Genomic DNA, 17072 nt, shown 5'->3' with positions numbered 1-17072 from the left:
GTAGCACCTCAGTTTATGGTGATAAACAAGTCAAATGCTTTAATATATATATTTGCACATTTTAAAAAATCATTCAAGGGACACAGGCGTCAGTGTCTACGCCAAAATCTCTTGCTGGTTAGAAACTAGATGAGCTTGAAAATCAGAGTGATCATCTGACATTCCTGCTCACTGCTTACACCTCCGGACCTTCATCAATCACATGCTCCATGGGCAGTGACTGCATGTACACCCCCACCCAACCCCAGGGCCTCCAAGTGCCATCAGCAAAATGGCATGCTAATTTTCCTCTCCTCTACACATCTAGGCACTGACGGGAACACTGCAGGACTGCTGTGGACTGCCAGTGCTGGTTAGGTACACAGCTGGGCTTTAAAGATGGCATTGGCACCTAAAATCCCAAGTTGTCTCAACAGTGGCCAGTACTTCCATCTACAGCAGATAAGGACATGCTGTATTGGATGAGGTAAGTTTGGGTAAGGCAGCATGAGAAACTTTGCTTGGGCTTTTGGAGAGGAATCCTCCATGAAATCCTGCAAAAATGACAACTTAGCTGATTTCTGTTCAAATTCTTTGGTCCATGCAGCTAACTGGCTCTGACAACTATTGCACCCTGGCATCCTCTGGTAAAATTCAAGAAGTTGAGAGTGATTGACTTTTAATAAGCCCATAATGTGTTTTAATGGTCTCATAATAGATTTTGGTGAGAATCAAGGTCCATGCACTTGCTTGCTTTTGAGAAAATTAGGGTGGCTGAAAAGAAAAAGGCAAGTTAGGTTTTTTAAACTAGTTTGCCTCCATCACAGCTTGATATGGTGCCAGGAAACCCCACCTTGCCATGTTTCAGCGGGTTTCCAATTGGTGTTAGTCATGAGAACCTTGCTGTTAAAACTGTCCAAGTGTTGGGTGACGGGAAAAGTGTTTGAGGAGTTCTGGAGTGTGGGCAGAGTCAAACAATGGAATATTACCTAGACCTGCACAAAAAATAATTAGTTTAGCTTCTTATGCAAGGATGGTTACCTCATAGACCTCGTTCCATTTTGGATTAAGGTTTTCTTTGATAGTCTTACTTTGGAACATCTGGTTACCAATGTATAGAATACCATATGGATCAGATTTTCCTTTCACAAGTCCCTTCATGAACTTGTCCTTCCATTGCAGATCCTGAGCTTCAATGAAGTGTATTCTCAAAAGCCCCTAATAAATGGCAAAACACAAATGGTGAAATATAAATAGATTTCATTAAAAATATATAAACCAGCAAAATAATTGCAGATTACTTTAAAGAGACTTTACAAATAAATTTTTTGAAGAATTCCAAGAATAGAATCACTCTGATGTGGAAACAGGCCATTCAGCCCATTGAGTCCACACTTGATGCTCTGAAGAGCATTCCTCTCAGACCCACACCGCACCCCATTCCTGTAACTCCGTGTTTCCTATGGCTATCCTATCCAGCCAGCACATCCCTGGATAATGTGGGCAATTTAACATGGCCTATTCACCTAACGTGCACATCTTTGGGCGTGGAATGAAACCGGAGCACCCAGAGGAAATCCATGCAAACACTGGGAGAACGTGTAAACGCCACACAGTCGCGCGAGGGTGGAACTGAATCCGGGTTCTTGGCACTGTGAGGCAGCTGTAGTAACCATTGAGCCAACACGCCACCCCAAAAATATCAGTTATCATTTAACCTTAATCACAGATCACATATACTCAGACTTTTGATTTTCAGGGACGAGGCAAGTGATCAAAGGAAAGCGATTACATTGGTCAGTATTTGCAGCAAGAGCCTTGTCCAGAATGATTCTCATGCATTCTCTAGTCCATGTTTCCTCTTGTCATGATATTGAATACGGTTCAACAATGATTAGCAGAAATGAACAGATGAGGTATTGCTGTTGACCTTGATCTTCTCAAAGTGGGTGCATCAAGTATCTAATCTATACCTCATGCACCCACTTTGAGGATACTTCACCGAACAGTGTGACAATCTTAGTTGAACATTCTCTTTCTTGCAAAGAGAAAGAGAATGAAAACACCATGTCTCTGTCTAAGATTATCTCAGCACAAATCTAGGACTGAAAATCACATATATGGCTCATGCAAAACATACTTCACCAGGACAAAGCAAGAAGGTGAGAGTCATGGCAATGGAATTCTTTGCATCAAACAATAATGACTGATAACCAGTTTGACAAAAGCTTCACCTCGGAATTGTTTAATGGAAGGTGACCAAACAGGTAGATGAGAGTAAACTGGTTGATGTGGTGTATATGGATTTCAGCAAGGTGTTCGATAAGGTTCCCCACAGTAGGCTATTGTACAACATGCAGAGGAATGGAATTGTGGGAGATATAGCAGTTTGGATCGGAAACTGGCTTGCTGAAAGAAGACAGAGGGTGGTAGTTGATGTTCATCGTGGAGACCAGTTACTAGTGGTGTACCCCAAGGGTCGGTGTTGGGTCCACTGCTGTTTGTCATTTTTATAAATGACCTGCATGAGGGCGTAGAAGGATGGGTTAGTAAATTTGCAGACTACACTAATGTCAGTGGAGTTGTGGATAGTGACAAAGGATGCTGTAGGTTGCAGAGAGACATAGATAAGCTGCAGAGCTGGGCTGAGAGGTGGCAAATGGAGTTTAAAGCTGTCAAGTGTGAGGTGATGCATTTTGGTAGGAGAAACCAGAAGACAAAGTACAGGGCTAATGGTAAGATTCTTAGCAGTGTAGATGAGCAGAGAGATCTTGGTGTCCATGTACACAGATCCTTGAAAGTTGCCACTCAGGTTGACAGGGCTGTTAAGAAGGCATACAGTGTTTTAGCTTTTATTAATAGAGGGATCGAGTTCCGGAACCAAGAGGTTATGCTGCAGCTGTACAAAACTCTGGTGCGGCCGCAGTTGGAGTATTGTGTACAGTTCTGGTCACCGCATTATAAGAAGGATGTGGAAGCTTTGGAAAGGGTGCAGAGGAGATTTACTAGGCGAATTGGGATAAGAAGGGCATTTTACCCATCCACAATCCTTCTGCTGACTCTGACATTTTTACCACTGGCCCTCCCACCAATTTTTGTGTCATCTGCAAACCTGGCTGCACTACACTCACTTTCCTAATTCAAGTCATGAAGATATATAAAATCATTGTGGCCTTAGCACTGATCCCTTGGCATTCCACTTGTTACAGACTGCCTTCCCAAAATATCCATTTGTCCATTAATTGTCCACCATCTTTTATGACCAGATGTGGCAGGACTGTCAACCTTCGATCTGATCCTTTAGCTGTGAAATCACTTGGCTGTTTAGCACTTGCTGCTTATGCTGCTTGGCATACAAGTAGTCCAGTTCTGTCACTATACCAGGCCGATATCTCAATTTTAGGAAAGCTTGGTGCTGCTCCTGGTATGCCTTCCTGTGCTCTTCACTGAAACAGGGTCTTAACTGTCGTAAGCTTAATGGTACAGTGGGAGATATGTCAGGCCATAATGTTGGGAGTACAATTCAACTGCTGCTGATGGCTTATTCTCAATTTGAAGATGGGACTTCATCTCCACAAGGAGTAGTAGTCACTCTTACCAATACTGTGATGGATAGATGCATCTGCAGCAGGAAGATTGGTAAGGATGACATCAAGTATGCTTTCCCTCTTTTTGGCTCCATGATCACCTGCCTTGCAGCTACATCCCTTAGGACTCAACGAATTCAGTCAGTGGTGGCGCCATCAAGACAGTCTTGGTGATGGGCACCCAACTCCCACCACCCAGAGTACCTTGCCACCCTTAGTATTTCCTCCAAGTGCTGTTCAACATGGCAAAGCACAGAGACATCAGCTGAAGTGATGGGGAGGCGGGATGCGTGTTAGTAAGGAGGCGACTTTGTGTCTGTATAACCGCATGCCTTAGACTTCATCACATCCAGAGTAGAAACTCTTAAGGAAGTCCCTCCCAACTGTACACTACTGTGACTCCACCTCTTCTGGGCCAGTCCTGCCAGTAGGAAGGGGCACATCCACAGGGATGGTGATGGTCTTTCTGGGATATTTTGTCTAAGGCGAGTATGACTAGGTCAGGCTGTTTTTTAACTAATCTGAGACAGCTCACCCAATGCAGGCACTAGCGTCCACGGGTTAGTAAAGAGGAGTTTGCAGGGTTGACAGGACTGTTGTTGTTGAGGATGCCTTAGGTGATGTCAGGTGGTCCATCCATTTACATTACTATTTTCCTTAGTAGTTGGTACAAACTGAATGAAACGGCCTAGCAAGACAGAGTTTCGAGTCAACCAGATTGCTGTGAATGTCAGTTTATTAGTGAATATCAGTGAATCAGATGGTCATTTTTTTGATGGTTTCTAAAACCTTTCCAATCTTTAGCACATTGTATGCTTTTCCACTCAATCTGAATCTATCCTCAAATTCCTTGGATAACCGTGGTGGGTTTATCCCTTTCCTAGAATCCTTCTTTCTCACTGGGATATATCTTTGATATGAGCCATGTGCTTTTCTTTTAAAAAATTTGTTGTTTATCTTTAATCGTCCTTGCTGCTGAATTGTTTTCCCAGTCGACTCCAGCTAATTACCCTTAGTTAAACTTAGCTCATTTGTTCCAATCCAAGCTTCTCCCTCGCAAACTGAATGCTAAGTTCTAATACACTGTGGTCACTATTTCCTAGGGGATCTTTTACTGATATAATTTATAAAATCTACCTCATTACAGATCATCTGATCCAAAATAACCCGATCCCTAGCTGGATCTACAATATACTGTGCTAGGAAACTATCACAAACTCACACTCTGAATTGTCCCTCATGGTTACCTGCCAATCTGGCCATTTCAATCTAATGTGAAGACTTCAAATGCTGTCTTTGCAACTTCCAGGACCTCTGCATACAAATTAAGGCTGAAACTCTAACACAATACTGAGTGAGCACTACAGTTTTGGAATTGTCATGCGCTAGAGCTGAAGTTTTGTTTGCCCTCACATTTTCCATTCTAGATTCGAGGACAATATTTCAATGAAAAATAGGAGAGTTAACCAGTCAATACTGGTCCTTTAATCAACCTTACAAAATCAGATTGCTTGGTCATTATTCATTGTTGCAGGCAAATTGCCAGCTGCGCTTCCAACATTACCACTGTGACCACACTTCACTGGTTATCAAAAGAGCTTTGGAAAATCCTGAAGTTGTGAATGGCAAAATGCAAATTTTTCTATTTTGATGAGAGGTCCCAGGTATGTCATTTTAACCTCTCAAAGGCCCAAAACAATTAGCAATTGTCAAGTCTGCGATCCATTTCGACTTCTTTACTATCTCATTGAGATTTTTATCATCCACTTTCTAATGTACCTATCTCAAACTAAGACAGGAGTTTGTCTAATAAAAAGACATAAATTACCAAAAGAAAAATAATCTGCTTTGAGATTTTACAGTGGGCTCCTGGAGGAACCAAGAGTGAACGCTGATAAGACTGCAATGCCTTCCACAACACATAAAGGCTTAGACAAACCACTAACTCTGTTCAAAGCCAAATTATATTTTATCAGTCTGCTACACTTCATCCCAAGCAGTTAAAATTCATATGCTTTCCTTGTTGTTAAAAGTACAAGACCTTTTGGTTCATTGTACCTATTCTGTTCTAACTCTGCTGGAACAATTGTTCCCATGGCTTTGCACCCTTCCTCTACTTTGACCTGTTCCACAGGTTCATTCATTAGATATGGCATGTTTGTTAACAGGTAATGGTTACATTATCAATTTTCTGAAGTTAAACAATCATTTAAACAAATTAAATCCTTCACAGGATTTTACAGTTGTTCACAAACTGTCAGTGCTTGACCAGTCGGCGCACTGAGACTTACTTTCGGTACAGGAAAACGCAATTCAGCCAGCTGCACCTCATCAACCAGCGGTACTGTGATCCGATTGGGCAAAACCAGATAGTTGGAAATGATATCAAGGATGATCGTATCTGACATGCCACTGAGGGGAAAATAGAAATCATATTAAACCTTCCAACCAGATATGAAATACATGTAATACTCCATACAGAACACACTTGGAATTTATAATATTACCATAAGAAATTACAAATTCCAAACTACTAAAAGTCATCGTTCTGTATTCTGCACTCTATTCTGCTACACTGATGCAATTTGCATGGAGTGATTTGCCTGTATAGCATGCAAAACAACACTTATCACTGTATTTTCCAATATGTGGTAACAATAATTCAATCAATCCGGAACACTGCCCAGAAAATTAATACTTACTGCACTAAATACACAACAGGAACCTTTAAGGTCGACCAACACCACCAGCCCTACCTTCAAGAAAGAGTCCTGAATCAAGCATTGATCAGGAAATTACAAACTTTTTGTCCTTTCTGGTGCCTAGATAGTGAATTTTTCTGGTCGGAAGCTGCCACCAAATTAGGGGCCAACAGCTACCACAAGCAGGACAAAGTCAATGGAGGCCTAGACTGCAACTATGAACGCCCAGACAGTGAGAAACGAAGTATTTTTTGTGCGAGATAGTGTTGAATAATGACCGAGATTGATGAGTGATGAAATTAGCCTCTTTATTGAGCATCTGCACTCGCACAATTAGAGGTGGTGATGGAATCCAAAGTACATTTTTTACATATATTAAGATTTGAGCATTATGGTGTTAAATAGTTGTATCCATTGTATACAGGTTTGTGTGGCATCTGTCCTGGGGAAACAGGGGATGTTTAAACACTTGCTAAATCTTGGCTGTTACTCCTGATAGGATTAGAATTTCTGTCTGGTCTGAGCTTGCATAATTAAGAGGTGTTAGCCCTTTGTCTTTAAAGTGAGTAACGTTAGTAAAAATACTAGACCTCTATGATCTAAATAAGTGAGAGATTATACATGTGCGAAATACAAATATAGGAGATATTAAACAAATGTCCCACAGCTGGGTTGTGAGATTTCATTTACGATTGCTGGTTTTGACAGTTCTTACACATTCATTCATGCAGTTTCACAGAAGCACTGTTTTAATGGTTTGTTTCTTAAAGGAGGTAACAGCCCTATTTAATATGTATTTAAAAAGTACATAATAGTGGAGGTGATTGGAGGAAGGTGTAGGGGAGATGTCAGAGGTAGGTTCTTTACACAGAGAGTGGAAGGTGCATGGAACGCGCTGCCAGCAGTGACAGTGAAGCCAGACACATTAGGGACATTTCAGCGACTCTTGGCTAGGCACATGGGTGATAGTAAAATGTAGGGAATGCAGGATAGTTTGTTCTTGGAGTAGGATAATAGGTAGGCACAATATTGAGGACCAAAGGCCTATACTGTGCTGTACTGTACTATTCTATGTTCTCACGAGGAGAATCATGGTGTGGGTGGGGGGCAGCAAGGGCTCGGGTCTTTCAGTGGCCACACTAATCTCATCTCTGTTTCTCAAAGTCTTGAGGGATCTGTATACAGTAGATGGGAAGCAACTATTCCTCACAAGAGAATCGAGAACCAGAAAACAAAGTATTTTGACAAAAAAAAGCAAATGTGAGGTAAAGAAAATTATTTTTCATATGATGGATAGTTAGGATATGGAATGGACTACATGGAAGCAGGTTGGAGGAGGTTCAATTCAGAAATTCAAAAGGATGTTAGTAAATTATTTAAAAAGGAAAATAAGTGCACGATTATGGGGTAAAGGCAGGAGAGTGGCACCAAGTCAAAATGCTCTGGCAATTAGTGAAGACATAATGGGCCAAACAATTCCCATCCACACTACAACAATTCTGTGATTCATTTCGGATTTCCAGCATCTCCTGTATTAAGCTTGCCTGACATTTCTATTTCACACTCCAACTTCAACTGGCTAGTTTACATCAGGTTCTTGTGATCAAACAGCTATTAAACTCCAGATGACCTAAGCCTCTGATAACATAACAATTAGAACATGTGTTCTTAAAGGTCCAGTTTTAAGTCTCACTTACCCCAGACATGTCAGAATATGTCGAAACAAACTGATTAAAAATAAACAAGCTCAAAGCAGACTTCTTCTACTTCAAGTTGCAAGTCCAAAAATCTGTAAGTTACATATCATGGGACAGAATAAAAACGGGGTGGCGGCTGAAGGACAATGCTTGGTCAGCAAGCATAATGGTGGGAACAGGAACTGGTGCAAATTAAAACACAAGGACTTTTGGATAGTTAAGAGTTTGAAGGGCCTAGCAAACCAGAAGTATACTGAACTATCAAGGCCTGAAGTAACAAGCATCTCAATCACAGTCTGCACAGCAGATGAAACAAGTTGAGTTATGATATGGAGATGAAAATATAGTCTTATAGTTTTGTGACTATAAATACAAGGTGTTCATCTCAGGATCAAATTTGGCATTAAGTTGCAAACCTTATCAAACATGCTGGCTTACTTTCACATTGTTGTTGGAGAGTGAAATGAACTGTTTAGCTAGGGGGTGCAAGTTGGAAAGGAGACTGAAAAGGATGGCTTTAGTCATTTTGCTACTTAGTTGTTTGAGAACTTTTGCTCATCCAGTGCTGATGACAGATAATGTCAGCCACGATTCAAATTAGTAACATTGTGCCTCCAAGTTTGACAACTGCAAGCCCAAGATCCACTCCAGGGCCTCAGCAAACAAATCAAGCCTGACACTACTGTGAATGCTCAGTAATGAACTGAGAGCATGTGAAAACTAATGAGGCATCTTCAAACGGATCTTGTTCAGGGGCAGTATCTGAATAGAACTCTGAAAGGATCAACAATGGATCCTGGGGGGAATATTGGCAATAAGAGTGATGGAGCAGGAACAGAAGCCATTGCAAGTAAATGACTGACAATAATTAGATAGCTGAGAACGGAACCAGTGGTCCCCACCCAGCTGGATAGCAGCAGATAGTTGATCATATTATCTTCCTCCAGTACCTATGTCAAAGGCTGCAGACAAGTTGAGAAAGATGTTCCAGAATCATGCTCCACCAGGCCCACCCACACTGACACTTGTCACACTACATTTACCTATTTACCAAATTCTGAAATGATACTTCTAAGTAGACAGCACCAGTGACTGAACATTTTGTTTCTCATTACGATGAGATTCATTACCACATCAGACACTAGATAAACATTTTACCATTGAAACAAAGAACCTAATGTACCAGCCAACTGGAACTCCTTCAACTGATCCCTGAACATAAGCTTGCACAGTCACAGAATTAAAACAGCCGGCGAGTGTACCAGAAACCTATATGGAGCCCCTGTGAATTTTACTTTTTTTGTCAATTTCAGTAATAATGTAGGATTGCTGGTACTGAAATGTCATACTCTTAAATTTACTCTGATTCATGCTGAGCATCACAATGGATAACTTCTAACAGAATACAGAAATGGAATTCGAGATAATCGGAACTGCAGATGCTGGAGAATCCAAGATAATAAAATGTGAGGCTGGATGAACACAGCAGGCCAAGCAGCATCTCAGGAGCACAAAAGCTGACGTTTCGGGCCTAGACCCTTCATCAGAGAGGGGGATGGGGTGAGGGTTCTGGAATAAATAAGGAGAGAGGGGGAGGCGGACCGAAGATGGAGAGAAAAGAAGATAGGTGGAGAGAGTATAGGTGGGGAGGTAGGGAGGGGATAGGTCAATCCAGGGAAGACGGACAGGTCAAGGAGGTGGGATGAGGTTAGTAGGTGGAATTGTATGCTTTTATGAAGCAAACACTACTCAAACTAGTTCTTTGAGACCAGCAAGAGTGCGACTAACCAGTCATCCAAAATAATTTGACCTGCCATTACTTCGCAGAAATTTGCTTCGAGGATCAAGTTATTCAGAAAGCTAAATTATAGCTCTAAGCAAAAAGAGGAAAGATCAAGTTTATCGCAATTGATATTTTAGGAACAGCTTTGCCCTGATCTCTAATAATAAGGAGCAAATCAAAAGAATGTAGCAGTACTAAATATGCCATCACAACTCATGTCATTCTCAATTTGGTAGCCAGTGTAATGTTCAGGATTCTGCAATTTAAAACAAAGCTTCAAAACAATGAACAAACTGTCACAGTACAACAAATAAACAATATTAACAGAACATAAATCAGCAGAAAGATTTGCATGAAGGCTGTAGAAACTGTACTAAATTAGTCACAAAGTTGAGCTCAATAAGTGAAAGATTATGGCTGCTCCAAGATTCTTGATCCACTTTTGGATAAAGGGTTCAATGGAATGAATTTGATAATTCTTTTATTTATTCTGTGAGACAGTTCATTTTATGCAACAACTGGGTAGCCACCCTGCCTCTGAACAACAAACTCTGGGTTTGAATCCCACTCTAAGATCTGACATCCATTGAAGGCACGTTCATCACCATAAAACCATAAAATGTGGATGCAGACATAGACCATCACCCCATCAAGTCTGCTCCACCATTCAATGACATCATGGCTGATCTGGTAATCCTCAACTCCAATTTTCTGCCTTTTCCCCATAATCCTCAATTCCCATATCAGTTAAAATTCTGTCCAGCTCAGTATCCAATATATTTAATGATGTGGCAAGAGTGCAAACAGCAAGAGCGTGCTATTGCTGGGAGTTAGGCAGAGTGTGGGAGCTTAGGCAAATGAGACAGGGAGACATTGCTGCGTTTTACTCTGGACATATTGCAAGGCTGCTGGTTAGATCGAAGAGCGAGCCTAGGTGAATACAAGCCTTTGATGAGAAGGGCTAGCAGCAACAAGCTAAGCCTAACGTGGTACCTTATCAAGCGCCTTCTAAAAAGTTCAAATACATTATATTCAACTGCTTCCCCTTTTTCTATCCAGCTTGTACCTCCTCAAAAAATTCCTAGTGCATTTGTCAGGTTCAATTTTCCCTTAATGATGCCATGCTGATTCTACTAGATCATACTCCGTATTTCAAAATGCTCTGCTGCCTCATCCTTTATATAATAGACTCTAACATTTTCCCAATAACAAATGTTAAGCTAACTGGCTTATAAGCTACCTATTTCTTCTATCTCCCTTCGTTTTAAATAAAGATGTTACACTGACAGTTTTTCTGTCCTTTGAGGCTGTTCAAAATTGAAAGATTCTTGGAAGATTATTACCAGTGCATCTACTATCTCTGTACATACTTCTTTTAAATCGATTAAGATGCATCCCAACAGGTTCAGATGACGTATTAGTCGTTAGCTCCATTCATTTCCCAAGCAATTTTTCTCTAGTGATGGTTATTGCATTCATTGCTTCTCTTCCTTTAGACCCTTGCTTATTTATTACATGGGAAATAGGTTCCATCCCAATCTGTAAGTGCTTCCACTATATCTATGGTAGGTAGAGAGAATAGGAGTTCCTCCTAATCAGTTAAGCTTGACGAGGGTGGCATCCTTCAAAGTATATCATCTGATAACTGGCTCGCAACCATTCCATGAAAACTAACTGCGGAAACAGACATAAGCTTGTGCTTTGTCCATCTTATTTCTTATTGAACCTAGGAAACACAGAATGGAGGAGGAGGATGAGGCAACTGGGCCCTTTGAGTTTGCTCCTTCATTCATTATGGTTATGGCTGATCCTCTACCTGAATGCCTTATCTCCATACAATTATGATGAGATTAGGCAAGATTTAGGAAGCATAGGATGGGGAAGGAAACTGCAGGGGATGGGCACATTAGAAATGTGGAGCTTATTCAAGGAAAAGTATCCTAGATAAGTATGTACCTATCAGGCAGGGAGGAAGCTGCAGAGCGTGGGAGCTGTGGTTTACGAAGGAGGTGGAATCTCTGGTCAAGAGGAAGAAGGCGGCTTATGTTAGGATGAGATGTGAAGGCTTGAGGGCTACGAGGTAGCCAGGAAAGACCTAAAGAGAGAGCTCAGAAGAGCCAGGAGTAGACATGAGAAGTTGTTGGTGGATATGATCAGGGTAAGCCCTAAGGCTTTCTATAGGTATTTAAGGAATAAAAGAAAGAATGACGAAAGGAAGATTAGGCCCAATCAAGGATAGTAGTGGTAAGTTGTGTGTGGAGCCAGAGGAGATAGGGGAAGCGCTAAATGAATATTTTTCAACAGTATTCACTCTAGAAAACGACAATGTTGTCGAGGAGAATACTGTGTACAGGTATCTCAACCAGGTAGGATTGAGGTTCACAATAAAGAGGTATTAGAAATCCTACAGAGGGTGAAGATAGATAAGTCCCCTGGGCCGGATGGGATTTATCCTAGGATCCTCTGGGAAGCCAGGGAGGAGATTGCCGAGCCTTTGGCATTGATCTTTAACTTGTCATTGTCTACAGGAATAGTGCCAGACGACTGGAGGATAGCAAATGTGGTTCCCCTGTTCAAGAAGGGGAGTAGAGACAACCCTGGTAATTATAGACCAGTGAGCCTTACCTCAGTTGTTGGTAAAGTGCTGGAAAAGGTTATAAGGGACAGGATTTTTAATCATCTAGAAAAGAATAAATTGATTAGGGACAGTCAGCACGGTTTTGTGAAGGGAAGGTCGTGCCTCACAAACCTTATTGAGTTCTTGAGAAGGTGACCAAACAGGTAGATGAGAGTAAACCGCTTGATGTGGTGTATATGGATTTCAGCAAGGCGTTCGATAAGGTTCCCCACAATAGGCTATTGTACAAAATGTGGAGGAATGGAATTGTGGGAGATATAGCAGTTTGGATCGGAAATTGGCTTGCTGAAAGAAGACAGAGGGTGGTAGTTGATGGGAAATGTTCATCCTGGAGATCAGTTACTCATGGTGTACCGCAAGGGTTGGTGTTGGGTCCACTGCTGTTTGTCATTTTTATAAAAGACCTGGATGAGGGCGTAGAAGGATGAGTTAGTAAATTTGCAGACGACACTAAGGTCGGTGGAGTTGTGGATAATGACGAAGAATGCTGTAGGTTGCAGAGAGACATAGATAAGCTGCAGAGCTGGGCTGACAGGTGGCAAATGGAGTTTAATACGGACAAGTGTGAGGTGATGCACTTTGGTAGGAGTAACCGGAAGGCAAAGTACAGGGCTAATGGTAAGATTCTTAGCAGTGTAGATGAGCAGAGAGATCTCGGTGTCCATGTACACAGTTCCTTGAAAGTTGCCACCCAGGTTGACAGGGCTGTTATGAAGGCATACAGTGTTTTAGCTTTGATTAATAGAGGGATCGAATTCCGGAACCAAGAGGTTATGCTGCAGCTGTACAAAACTCTGGTGCGGCCGTACCTGGAGTATTGTGTACAGTTCTGGTCACCGCATTATAAGAAGGATGTGGAATCTTTGAAAAGAGTGCAGAGGAAATTTACTAGGATGTTGCCTGGTATGGAGGGAAGATCTTGCGAGGAAAGGCTGAGGGACTTGAGGCTGTTTTCATTACAGATAAGGTGGTTGAGAAGTGACTTAATTGAAACATATAAAATAATCAGAGGGTCAGATAGGGTGGATAGGGAGAGCCTTTTTCCTAGGATGGTGATAGCGAGCACGAGGGGGCATAGCTTTAAATTGAGGGGTGAAAGATATAGGACAGATGTCAGAGGTAGTTTCTTTACTCAGATAGTAAGGGAATGGAAAGCTTTGCCTGCAACGGTAATAGATTCGCCAACTTTAGGTACATTTAAGTCATCATTGGATAAGCATATGGACGTACATAGAATAGTGTAGGTTAGATGGGCTTCAGATCGGTATGACAGGTCGACACAACATCGAGGGCCGAAGGGCCTGTACTGTGCTGTAATGTTCTACGTCCTTGATGCCTTTTATATCAAAAAAATTCCAATCTCTTTATTGAATATACTCAGTGACCTTGCCTCCACAGCTTTCTGTAATAGCGAATTCCACATTCCAAACACCTTCTGAAGAAAGAAATGTTTCCTGATTTCAGTACTAAAACAGCCTCTTTATCTTGAGACTATAACTTTGGTTTTAGACTCCCCAACCAGGGGGAATATCCTCCCTCTGTCTGCCCAGCTATGTCAGAATTTTAAGTTTCAATCGGATTCCCTCTCATTCTTTTAAACTCTTTCGTTAACAAATTTTTAAACAGACTCAGTTGAACTAATCTGTCCTCATATGATAGCCCTGCCTTCCTGTATTAGCCTAATGTACCTTCACTACAGTCCCTCTACAGCAAGTCTCTCCTTGCTTAGGTGGAGACACTAAAGCGCTTACAGTACTCCAGGTCTCATCAAGGCTCTGTATAACTGCACTGAACTTGAATCCTTGCTATGAACTCAAATTGTCTTGCAATGAAAGCCAACGTACCATTTGCCTTTCTAATTGCATGTTGGACCTGCTCATTCACTTTCGTTGACTGGTGTACAAGAACAGCCAGATTTCTTTGTACATCAACATTTGTTAATAAACATCATTTAAATATTACCCTGCCTCTATGGTTTTCACACCAAAGTGTATATTTCCACATGATGCTGCATATGCCATACAATCAATTTGTCTAAGTCACCCTAAGCTCTCCTTGCCTTCTCAATCAGTCCCTAAGCCTCTAAGTTCAAGAGCAAGATATCAGTTAACACCACAACATCTCAAAATGCTTTTTATTATATAATACTTTAAGTGCACTGACTGTATTATATATCTCGTATTCTAAATATTTTCTTGGCTATTTGAAATATTAATCACATTACAAGCATCACATAACTACAGGCTAATCAAAATAAAAGACCTATCACAAACATAGGAATTAAGACGGAGTAGCCATTTGGATGCTTGAGCCTGCTCCACTCTTCAATAACACCACAGATAATCGGATAGTGGCCTGAACTTTATTTTTCAGCCTACTCTTGACTCCCCTGTTTATCATCAAAACCTAACCATCAAGCCTTCAAAACATTCGGTGACTCTGCCTCTACTGCTCTCTGCAGGAGCGTTGCGCAGATTCATGATCCTGAAAAATATTTGCCCCATCTCAGCCTTAAAAAGAGATACTGTCTTATTTTAAAACTGTGTCACCCAATTCTTGTCTCACCCACAAGGGGAGATATCCTTTCAATACCCACTCTGTGAAGTCCCCTCAGCATCCTCTATTTATTAATAAGATCACCTCTCAGTCTTATTAATTCCAATGAATACAGCCCAACTTGTTCAATTCTTTCTCACAGGATAACATCTTAATCTTAAGAATCTCAGTTTCCTTGGAACAGATAATGGCTTGATGGGTGAAGACAGAGGGTGGTGATAAAGGGTTGTTGTTCGGACTGGAGGTCCGTGACCAGTAGTGTGCCACAAGGACAGGTTCTGAGTCCACTGCTGTTCATCATTTATATAAACCATTTGGATGAGAATATAGCAGGCATAATTAGTAACTTTGTGGATGACACCAAAATTGATATTACAGTAGACAGTGAAGAAGGCTATTGGACAGTACAGGGAGATCTTGATCAACAGGGCCAGTGGGCCATGGAATGGCAGATGGCAGTTTAGGAGACGCAAGGTGTTGCATTTTGATAATACAAATCAGGGCAAGTCCTACACATTTAATGGCAGGGTCCTGGGAATACTGGTAAACAGACAGACCTAGGGATGCGGGTCCACAGTTCCTCAAAAGTGATGTCACCGATAGACAGGATGGTAAAGAAGGCACTTGGCATGCTTGCCTTCATCAGAGCACTGAGTATGGGATCTGGGACATCATGCTGCAGCTGTACAAAACAATAGTGAGGCCACTTTTGGAGCACTGAGTACAATTCTGGTCGACCTGCTATAGGAAGGTTGTTAATAAACTGGAATGGATGCAGAAAAGATTTTACAAGGATGTCACCAAGACTGGAGGGCTTGAGTTATATGGAGGGGCTGGGCAGGCTGGGGCTTTTTACCCCCTCGAGTGGGGAAGGCTGAGGAATGATGTTATAAAATCATGAGGGACAAAGATGAGGTGAAGAACCAAGGTTATTTCCCCCAGCATAGGGGAGTTGAAAATTAGAGGGCATAGGTTTAAGTTGAGAGGTAAAAGATTTAAAAAGGTACCTGAGAGGCAACTTTTTCACATAGAGAATGAAGTGCAAAGAGACTTGGGAGTTCTACTCCAGGATTCTCTCAAGGTAAACTTGCAGGTTGAGTCAGAAGTCAGAAAGGCAAACGCAATGTCAGCATTTACTGAGAGGACTTGAATATAAAAGCAGGGATGTACTACTGAAGCTTTAAAAGGCTCTGGTCAGGCTACATTTGGAGTACTGTGTGCAATTTTGGGCCCCATATCTCAGGAAAGATGTACTGGCCCTGGAGTGGGTTCAGAGGAGGTTTACGAGAACGGTCCCAGGAATGGAAACCTTAACATAGGAGGAACGTTTGAGGTTTCAGGAACTATACTCATTGGAGTTTTAGAGGGATGAGGGTGCTCTGACTGAAAGTTTCAGAATACTGAATGGCCTGGACAAAATGTATGTTGGGAAGATGTTTCCATCGGTAGGAAAGGTTAGGACCCAAGGGCACGGCCTTAGAGTAAAGGAAAGACCTTTTAGAACAGAGATAAGGAGAAACTTCTACAGCCAGACAATGATGAATCTATTGAATTCACTGCCACAGAAGGCTGTGTAGGCCAGGTCATTGACTACATTTAAGACTGAGATAGATAGTTTCTTGATTATCAAGGGTTACAGGAAGAAAGCAGGAGAATGGGGTTGAGGAACTTGTCAGCCATGGCTGAATGGGGGAGCAGACTCAATGGGCCGAATGGCCTAATTTCTGCTCCTGTGTCTTATGGTCTTACAGGATGGTGTTTATGTGGAATGAGCTTCCAGAGGAAATGCTGGAGTTGAGTACAACAACAATATTTAAAAGACATTTAGACAGGCACATGGATAGGAATGGATTAGAATGACATGGGCCAAATGCGGGCATATGTGAGTAGTTTAGCTAAGCAGCATGATGGGCACAAATGAGTTAGGCCAAAAAGGGTCTGTTTCCATGCTGTACAACACTGTGTCTGTGCCGACCCATGATGCCATTCTGACCTAATTCCATCTACTTGCATGTGTTTCACATTCCTTTATTTCCTGTCTATTCATGAGTCTAAATACTGTTAGACAGTGCAGTCATATCTGTTAGTACCACCTCCTCTGGCAGCATGTTCTAGGCATGTAGCACCTTC

General features: G+C 41.7%; 1 protein-coding gene across 4 annotated transcripts in view; it reads right to left on the bottom strand.

Annotated features, from left to right (window-relative positions):
* The window catches only part of esyt2b (extended synaptotagmin-like protein 2b), a 228004-nt gene that overhangs the window by 49268 nt on the left and 161664 nt on the right, over positions 1 to 17072 (bottom strand). For all 4 annotated transcript variants that reach the window (XM_048555387.2, XM_048555396.2, XM_048555406.2 and 1 more), the window contains exons 8-9: positions 5858 to 5978; positions 1021 to 1197 (exon numbers count right to left, since the gene is read on the bottom strand). In XM_048555387.2, the coding sequence (XP_048411344.1) occupies positions 1021 to 1197; positions 5858 to 5978 (298 nt within the window). The remainder of the gene's footprint in view (positions 1 to 1020; positions 1198 to 5857; positions 5979 to 17072) is intronic.

The sequence above is a fragment of the Stegostoma tigrinum genome, chromosome 2, assembly GCF_030684315.1.
Source record: "Stegostoma tigrinum isolate sSteTig4 chromosome 2, sSteTig4.hap1, whole genome shotgun sequence".
Lineage (NCBI taxonomy): Eukaryota > Metazoa > Chordata > Chondrichthyes > Orectolobiformes > Stegostomatidae > Stegostoma > Stegostoma tigrinum.
The sequence above is the reverse complement of the archived record's forward strand: the minus strand, read 5'-3'. Positions and strand labels throughout refer to the sequence as shown.